The 9668-nt window shown below is 40.3% G+C and overlaps 1 protein-coding gene across 6 annotated transcripts in view; it reads left to right on the plus strand.

Moving 5' to 3' along the window:
- Positions 1-6896, plus strand: part of phldb1a (pleckstrin homology-like domain, family B, member 1a) — an 88238-nt gene extending 81342 nt beyond the window's left edge. For all 6 annotated transcript variants that reach the window (XM_072669413.1, XM_072669330.1, XM_072669597.1 and 3 more), the window contains 3 exons: positions 1852-2071; positions 4577-4662; positions 5001-6896. In XM_072669413.1, coding sequence (XP_072525514.1) covers positions 1852-2071; positions 4577-4662; positions 5001-5141 — 447 coding nt within the window. In that variant the 3' untranslated portion in view covers positions 5142-6896. The remainder of the gene's footprint in view (positions 1-1851; positions 2072-4576; positions 4663-5000) is intronic.
- Positions 6897-9668: the final 2772 nt, after the last annotated feature.

A 9668-nucleotide genomic window follows, 5' to 3' on the forward strand; every position in this document is an offset into this window, starting at 1 on the left:
TTACAGGTCTGTGACAGCCAGAAATCTTGCTTGTTTGTAGGTGACCAAATACTTAACGGTTAACGTAAACAAAAACCTGAGCCACGCTCGATAACAAATCGAGGGGGGCTGGGGAACCAGCCGTTAGACCAAACGGCAAGACTGACCAAATCCGGAACTGCAGTGCGCCGCTGAGAGCATGGGTCGCCTTGCTGGAGCGTGGGTACCTTGTGCATCCAAAGGGAAGTGAGCGAGCCTTACTTGATATGTGAGTAGCCGGGAGACCGACTCCTGAATGTGGGTGAACCCTGAGCCGTCCTAAGCACACATGAAACCAACGCAGAACCTCAGGGCGTCCTGGAGGCTCCAGTGCGTACAATTCTAGGCACCTTAAATATCCCCCAGTCCCAGGTGTAACTCTTGAACCAAACAACGGACACAAACGAACTGAACCAAACACACATGAACATAAATGAGTGGGATTTGGGCCTTTAGGCGGTGGCTCGGAATCGCCTCGGGGGAGGGCGCGATACCAAGTGCCAGAGAATATTTACAGTTTTTTTGAAGGGTTGTTTCTTGTTTTTCTTCTTTTTTTAATTATCGCAGCAGAATAGCTATTTTGTCCAATCAAGTGTGTGCAACCATTTACTTAAATCACAGGAAAAGGTGCAACCCAACTGTTTTCCAAACAGTTTTAATAGCTTTAAATGTTAAAGCAGGTTATAAAAAAATGGATAAAAGCAGGTGTGCACTCTGATCCTAGACAAGCAGAGCACTCACAGCAGTCACCACATCAGTAAAACATCTTGCTGAAGCGCCATGGGGTTTGGTGGAAAGTAAATTACATTGAGTGGCTAAGTGACTTATCTCTGCCTCCAGCGCTGGGGTCAATGGACGTACATCATAAGCCTCCAAAGTCAGGAGTTAAAAGTCTTTATCAGGTCATTCTCTGAATACTGGTGGGGGGGTGTAACATGAAGGTGAGGGGTAGGTTGCTGTGGGAAGAGCGCAGGGGCTGCACAGCGCCGCACAGCAGGCGGATGAGAGGAGACACTCAGACAGATGGTGAGAGGAAGACAGGATGGAAAGATGAAAAGACGAGAGGAAAAAGGAGGGGCAGGAGGCTGAGGCGAGGAATTACAGAGGGCAGGGCAATACCGCAGGACGTTGTATGAATACACCTTACAAATGTATTCCGAGCTGTCCACACAGTTATGGAAATTTTCTGGAAACACTATTCAGGGAGATGGTGGGGGAAAAATGTTACTATAAAAACACCAAGTGTACGTGCAGCAAAAAGCACCTCACTGTATAATATTCTGACTCACTTATACTCTTATAGAAATGACAGCATAGTATACTATACATTCTTCATATTATAGTAATTATGAAAAATCAATTCATTCACTAGTCTTCTAAATGTCATGTTATACATCTAATAGGAAAAAGGGTAACCTTTCAAACCTTTACAATACTAAATGTATAAATATTAATAATAAAAATTAATACAAATATATGTATATATTTTTTGACTTCATTAAAAGTCCATCTCCTGTAAAGTCGCCCTTTTTGTGACAGTGCCAATAAATGAAATCTCTATGTAGCACAAAAAATCAATATGAATAGGGTATGCATCCTGCTCTGTAATTGTGATCAGTGTGAGATCTTAAACTATGCATTATCATCATGCGAATTGCCAACTAATCGCTGCTGATTCATCAAAATGTTAAATGGATTTTTTTTTCCAATTAAGTAATTTAAGTTAATTTCACAATTAAGATTTCTAACAATAAAACATTTAAAGGTTAATAACAATGTTAAACATGATTAAATACACTTATGCAAATACCATATCTCACATTGCTGTCGTAGGCTCGTCCAATGACACGCTACCTGCCCATCCGGAAGGAGGAGTTCGACCTGCGCTCTCACGTGGAGTCGGCGGGTCACTGTGTGGACACCTGCCCCTACGTCATCGTCACCGAGAAAATGTGCAAAGGCCACCTGGTCAAGATGGGCGGCAAGATCAAGTCGTGGAAGAAGCGCTGGTTTGTCTTCGACCGCCTAAAGAGGACCTTCTCCTATTACGTGGGTAGGTGTGGTGTGGAGGACAGGGAGCAGTTCTGCTGTACAGAAATAAAGTTCTCTCCACTACAGCTCAAAAAGCAGAACCACGGCCATGAAATCCCGTTTGCTGCATTACGTTTGACATTAATCACATTTGATGCAGCAGCTTATGGGAATATTCAACATTTTGCATTATGATGAATCTTTTGAATAAACGATTTGGACTGCGGAGCTCACTGGAAGCATGTTAAACTGTAGAGAAGCTCATTATTCAGGTCAAACTCTTCATTTCTGTTATTATTTCCAACGTGGCTTAATTGTAAAAAAAAAAAAAAAAGATGGAGTAAGTCCTGAAACAGACTGCAGAATGGCATAAAGCTTCAGCCGGCAAAAAAACAGCGGCATCTCCGCACCCCGTGACCCGCCCTCGTTACAGCCGAGTAATGAAGTCATGGAGTGTTCTGATGTTTCTTTTTGGGCCATTCTCCTCACCATACGTTCTTTTTCTTCACTCGTCCTGCCTTTCTCGCTTTTCACTCTCACCCTCTCTCTCTTTCTTACACACACACGTAGCTCATGTGTGTAGCCTTTTCACCCCCTCACTCCCCATGTTAGTAGTAGTGATGATGATGATGAAATAAACTGCAATACTTTCTCCAGCCCTGCGTTTGAGAGGGGTGTGTGTGTGTGTGTGTGTGTGGGGTGGGGTGAGGGTGGAAGGGGGGATGGTTGGAAGATTTACCCCCGGCTTGGTCGTGACTAACAAAACCAGACTTACAACTCTTCAAAAACACAAAAAAGCCCAAAACAATCCAGCCCATTACTAAGCACATTTGGATAATGAAAGGAGACAGGGTCGTAAAAATAAAAGGAATAAAAAATAACGGCGGGAGGCGTTTCAAAGGAATCTGTTCAATTTAAACCGTCGATACAGGTGTGGCGGAAGCTTACAGCGCACTGCAGCGCTTCAGAAGTCGTGGTAAAAAACGGGGCTTATATTTCTTTTTTTTTTTCTTTTTTGCAAGATTAAAATAAATTGGCTTTAACTTCCTTAGAATTACTGGTTTCCAGTGGGTGGCATTGATTAAAAAGCGGCAGTGGTGGTTTTAGGTGACTCACGCTGTATGTGCTGCTATAGCTCTGTCTGTGTGAATGTATACTGTAAATGCTGGGTTTTGGCCCTGGGGCTGTGCTGATTCTGACAGATTTATGCCAGCGATAAATAAAACAAAGCATCTTCACAGTCCCTCTGCAAGTGCACATGCAAAGCAGTCTGTATGATATGAAACTGGAGAGTTACAGCAATACGAGTATTACAGTTACTGCACATAATGTACATAGAGTCATATGCAATAGTTGTGTGTTGTAGGTGACTTGTAGGTGAAAGTCAGTACCTTAGTAGTAATGTACAGAGAGCACACATTTTAAAGCATAATTACTGCTTTGGAAAAAATAGACATAAAAATGTGGGATATAATAAATAAATAATATATAATATAATTTGTTCAATTTAATTTCAAAAATGGTCTCTGTTTTCACATATTTGAGATGACTTATTTCATTAAGTAGATTTATTCACTTGTTTTCACTTAGAAAATCAACACGTCAAGCATGTCATTTGAACAGGGGTGCCCAAACTTTTGCACTTGACTATATCACAGCAGTTGTAGTGTAGGATAGAATGAATGGAGTTTGTTTAAGTGGCATGTAAAACTATAAGCTTGCAAATGTGTGCTTAAATTGGCTCTTTTCTTTCTTTCTTTCTTTCTTTAAATAAGTCATAAATGTCATTCCTGTAAAGTGAACGGAGATGACTTTTCTTGTTGAAACAGCTGTTAGAAATCCAGGCTTTTTAAATAATTAATGGTCTGCAGCGGCAATCATTTAACAAGAGTTATTGACCAACATTTAACCCTCTTGCATTCGTTGTTTCTGAAACAGCTTGGCAGATGTCCTGTGGGAGTTGTAGGCCGATGCTATGGAATGATTTTCCATAGCAAAATCATGTAATATGTAATGTGATAATAATGTAATAATTATTTGTACAGGGTTGCGAAGCATCAGTGTCACACCAAAAAAATTGCATCTCCAAAATGGCAACTTTTGCTTAACTTTCAGTGGAAGTAGATGGAAAAGGATTTTATTCCGTGTCATTTTGGAGCATTTCTATTGGTCCATTTATTGTGAATTTTTACAGCATATAAAAACACATGCCAAATTCATATGATTCAGATTTGTGTAAAAAAAAAAAAGGAAAAACTGCAAAAATTAAGATATTTTTTTTTGTATGAGAACAGTGAAATGCAGTACAACAGGAAAAAGCAGATATTCAGTTTAGTAGCCCTGTTCTTCTGGTGGTTAATAAATACATCAAATATTGTTACTGGATTAATTCTGACATTTGTTTCAGCAGATATATACTGATAGCGATATAACTCAGATATCATAGTACCCGTATAGCAGTTATTTCAATAAAACCTATTGGCCTATGTTTTACTTATTCCTGAAAAAAGCTCTTTTCTGCTTTCAGACAAACACGAGACCAAGCTGAAGGGAGTCATCTATTTCCAGGCCATCGAGGAAGTCTATTACGACCACCTACGCAGCGCTACTAAGGTATTAAAAAACTAAATAGATAAAAAAAACACACCCTGCGTCTCACTTCCGCTCTGTATTTGTACCCTCTGTTTAGAATCAGCATCAATAACACAAAGCCGGAGCCATCGATCGCGCCCTGACGGCTGGCGAGTTTATAGTGAAAGTTTAAACACAGACGTCTCGCGTAAAGAGAATTTCTTACGGCAAGCAGAAAGAGACGCAGATCAAAGGCAGCTTCATGTTCGTTTCGTCATGCTTCTCTCTGCTTCGTTTTTTCCCCCCTCTTGTCTACTGTTATTCTGTCACTTCTCCTTCGCCCTGCTCACACTTTTCCCTCTTTGTTGTGTCCCGATAAGAGTCCGAATCCCTCCCTGACCTTCTGCGTGAAAACCCACGACCGGCTCTACTTCATGGTGGCCCCTTCCCCAGAGGCCATGCGAATATGGATGGATGTCATAGTAACAGGCGCCGAGGGCTACACGCAGTTTATGACCTGAGGGGAAAAGACGACCAGAGGCCGGCCGGCAGACCGCCAGAGTGGGCAGCACTCGTCAAGTCTATTGATTCTTTCAGCGAAACCTGAACTTCAGCTACACTCTCAGCTCTCGGCCCACGCTGATTGACTCGTGCGGACTCGGTTTGGATGGACGGAGGAGGACAGTGATCTGCTATTGGTGGGCAGATAACAAGGTGCTCAGAAGTACCCGAGTGGTGCAAGAGAGACTATTACACAACTGCTCTTTTTTATTGTCATTACTGCTATTGTTATTATAGTTATTATTATTATTCACTCATTCATTGATGTTAACAGTTATCCATGTTTCGTTATCACTTCGGGTCTGCCCATGCCAACATTTCCGTGTTATCATTGCCTTGAATTTGTTTTAGGGGAAATGCAAAAGGGATTTAATTGATATTTTAATTGATAAATTTAAAACCACTTTTCGAGGCACATTTCTTGGGCATTCGTCTTTGCATCACACATTATATGTTCAGACTCTTAACAGTGTTAACATCATCAAACCATAACAACTTAGCCTCCTTATCTATTTTAGCAGTTACAGGTGCCAACACTTAAAGCAGCATCGGTTCCCTGTAAATCAGAATGCAGCGTGTGTCGGTTTCAGAGCGGTACTGCCATACAGAATGACATGTTATTAATGAGTATTGATGTCTGAGTTGTAAACTGCTGCACTCCTGTATTATGTTCACTATGGAAAAGTAACGTTATAATAATCTACTGTTGTCTATATTGTCTGATATGGAAAATGCATTAGCTGCTTTTTTATTCAAAAATATATTTTAAATATAATGTTTCGTACATGTTGAATTACATGAAGCAGAGCGCTGGCGGTTGGTTTTCTACATATTGTTCACTCCAGAGCATGTCTGGTGGGGGACCATTTTAGCATTTCTTCTTTGATGTTTTTTCTTGTCTGTTTTTAATATAAGTCATGCCAAAGTATAACCTCAAAAGTCCAGAATTACATTATGTCGGAAAACTAATACAAATACTAATACAAATACAGTAATTATACATATATATATATACATATATATATATATATATATATATATAAATATATATATAAAATCTCAAGTTATGCTGTTTTTGACATTTTGTGTCATTTTTTTTTGACAGAATATGAATCTCGCAGTTGTTTTTTAATTTGTGGCCAAATTGAACTTTTAGTTAGTCAATGTAAAAATAATTTATTTCAGGTAATTTTGGAGTATTTCTATTGATCCATTTATCATGACATTTTGACACAGTGTAAAGAACAACTGCCAGATACACAAAATGTCAAGAGATCAAAAACAGCAAAAATATAGAGACAAGGTTTTTGTCTGTATATGTACATATACACACATGTATGTACGTGTGTGTTTATGTGTGTGTATTTATATATATAATGTGAGTAAGGAACAGTAGTGATTATGGGACATGGCCATACGTGCCTTACCAAGTGCTTCTCTCGTTTCAGGGCTGCAGCTCTTCACTTTTGATTTCTACTGTTTAATTACATAATCAGTTTAAAAGCATCTAATATGTTTCTATATACCAGGAATATAGACGTATAGCAGTGCGATGTATAATCTGTATGATCTATCTTGAGTTTGACTGAAGCAATATTCTTAACAAAACAGCACCCGTGCAACAACACACACAAACACTCACATGCCAGATATGTACCCTCATAAGCTCTGATGATGTGAAGTGTGTGGATACCAGGCCCAAATAAAGCATAACAAAGCCTTTGTGTGTTCACCGTGTTGTTTTTCAGTCCGATTCTTCTTACTGAATTCACCTGAATGAAAATGAGTGTAAATGTACAGCAGTGCATTTGTCCATTCTCCTACAGGCTGTAGGTCACTAATCAACACCATCTTTGTACTCCACTCTTTAGACCTTACGCAGGTCTCTGGCACACCATGCTTATGCTTATGCTTGTGCTGCATATGCACTGAGGTCACACAACCTTTCACCATCACATGTCAGTCCTCAGGCTACCAGGGGTAATTATCTACAATAGACGAGCGAATGCAGGTTAAACAGAGTTTGCTCATGCAGGTATGTGCCAATTACAGCTCACTTACACTTAATCTAGCCAGAGAGGTCAGTGTAGGCTGCAAAGGCTGTGATCACTTCACTCCAGCCTTCAGGTTTCCTCACAGTAAGGACACTGACGCACTTGTGAACGAGGGAAAGTCTGGTGAAAACACCACAAGGCCACATGGAAACACTAAGAAACACATGGAAAAGAGACACGATTATTTGTCTTTGTCCCAATTTATCTTTGTCCCATTTGATATCCTAAACTTGTATCTACAAATTAAAGTCAGTTTGGACAGACAGGACAGTTTTTCTAAATGTCCACTAGAGGTCACTGTTTTACAGCTCACGCTTATGCTCTGAGATTTTGTGGGAGTCTTTCTCTCTATCTCTCTCTCTCTCTCTCTCTCTCTCTCTCGCTCTCTCAGTGTGTGTATGGGGGCCTCGGGGCTTTGGGCTTGTTTTCCTCGCCGCCTTTGCGCCTCCACCATCACCACAACAGTTAAATGTGCAACTAACAAATGTCATCAGCGATCTTAACGAGCCCATCTGTCTGCGGCAGCGGAGGAGGCCCTCCAATTAATTCATCACTTGTTACAATTTCATCTGCTTTAAAGTTCTCATCAGAGCCCTTACAGATAACACACAAGAGCAGCATGTTAAAAACAGAGCACTTTTTTTTAACTCTTACCATCTGCCATCCGTCATTTATGTTTTAACATTAGTCCCTTTAATTCAGGGCTATTATAACTATTCATTTTTGACTGATAAGGGTTCAGAATGTACCACAGTATGCCCAGGTCTGTACAGTCCATATAGGAAAACTAAGCAGCAAACAGCCCATTGTGAAATCACTGTATTTGTGATGTCACAAAAGTGTAGCCCCGCCCATTAGACTGCTTTTTGATGTCATTTACATATTGTCACGGTCACAGAAAAAACCTAAATCTTCATTTTTGCCTTTTTTTTCTTTTACTTTTTACTTTATTTCCATGGTGAGTGGACCAATAGAAATGCTCCAAAATGACTCAAATATGCATATCTTATATTTACTTTACCATTAAAAGTTAAGATTGTTATTTCCTTCTTTTGCTGTGGAATAGTTTGGAGATATGAGGTTATATATATTTATTTATGTGTGTGTGTGTGTGTGTGTGTGTGTGATGCAAAAACAGAGATTCCATAGATTCCACTTTCTAGCTGGTCGAACATGGGTCCTTTAAACATAGTCAAATGTTTAAGAACATACAGTATATGTCCAAATGTTTGTGGATACCACTTCTAGTGAATAGACTCAGCAAATGCACACAGACACACACACACACACAGCTGTGGAGCAGTGGAACTGTGTTCTCTGGAATGATGGATGATGCTCCATCCGTTACTTTGGGATGAGTTGGGGAGTTTGGGATGAGGTAGAGTGGTGATCATCCAACATCCTGACCTCACTAACTCTCACGTCACTGAATGCAATTAAATCCACATAGCAACGCTCCAAGATCTAGTAGAACGCCTTCCCTAGACAGTAGAGACAGTTACTCCATCTAAGGCAGGAACAACCCTTTTTTAATACCCTTGATTTCAGAAGAAACAATGAATGAGCAGGTGTCCCAATACTTTTATTGAATTAACAGAATTGTTGTATTCAACTAATAGTCAGCTGCCTTAGTTTGAGGTATCCAAACTCCAAAATAACTGAACTCATGATCAAGGTTAATCTTACACTCAAGTAATGACGCTAGTAACTCAGTGGTTTGTACTTTGCTAACACCTAATTCACCAGGAAAATGGCCTCGACTCACCTGCCCTCGTACATGGACACCATGCCTGACAGGGTTATAAACATAGGTCTTTGTGTTCTTCAACACTCTGGATCAAGAAGTGGCAGCAGAACCGAAGCAAAACTGCTGATCCACTAAAAAAAAATATGCCATATTTTAGTCACCTCAGAGGTACTTGGATGGATGAATGAAGATGATGATGTTCAGGGAGGAACCCATGTTTAAGCCAGCGCTAAAAAGATTGCTGACACAGTCACATCCAATTTTTTTTCTCAAATCAATGGAAGTAATATGGAATTTCCTTCCTTTCCAGCAGTAACAACCTCTATATGTCTGGGAAGGCTTCATACTAGATGTTGGAACATTGCTGTGAGCTACTGATTGCGTTCAGCCATCAAAAGCATTAGTGAGGTCAGGTACTGATGTTAGATGTTCAGGTCTGGGTCACAAATACCACCTCAACTCACCCCAAATGTTCCGTACAGCCCAATAACAGGGGGCTCCATACCCCTCTTGAGCATTTTGGCTTTAGGTTCAAGTCCAGCACTGTTTGCTGATTTCCTTCCTCGAACAGACCTACAAAACCTGGCAATTAACAGGCGAGTGTAGCAGGAAAAGCAAAATACTGTGCAGGAATCCAGCCCTCCAGGACTGAAACTGCCCACCCTTGCTCTAGAGTGCCCCATTCT

Source organism: Salminus brasiliensis, chromosome 1, assembly GCF_030463535.1.
Source record: "Salminus brasiliensis chromosome 1, fSalBra1.hap2, whole genome shotgun sequence".
Lineage (NCBI taxonomy): Eukaryota > Metazoa > Chordata > Actinopteri > Characiformes > Bryconidae > Salminus > Salminus brasiliensis.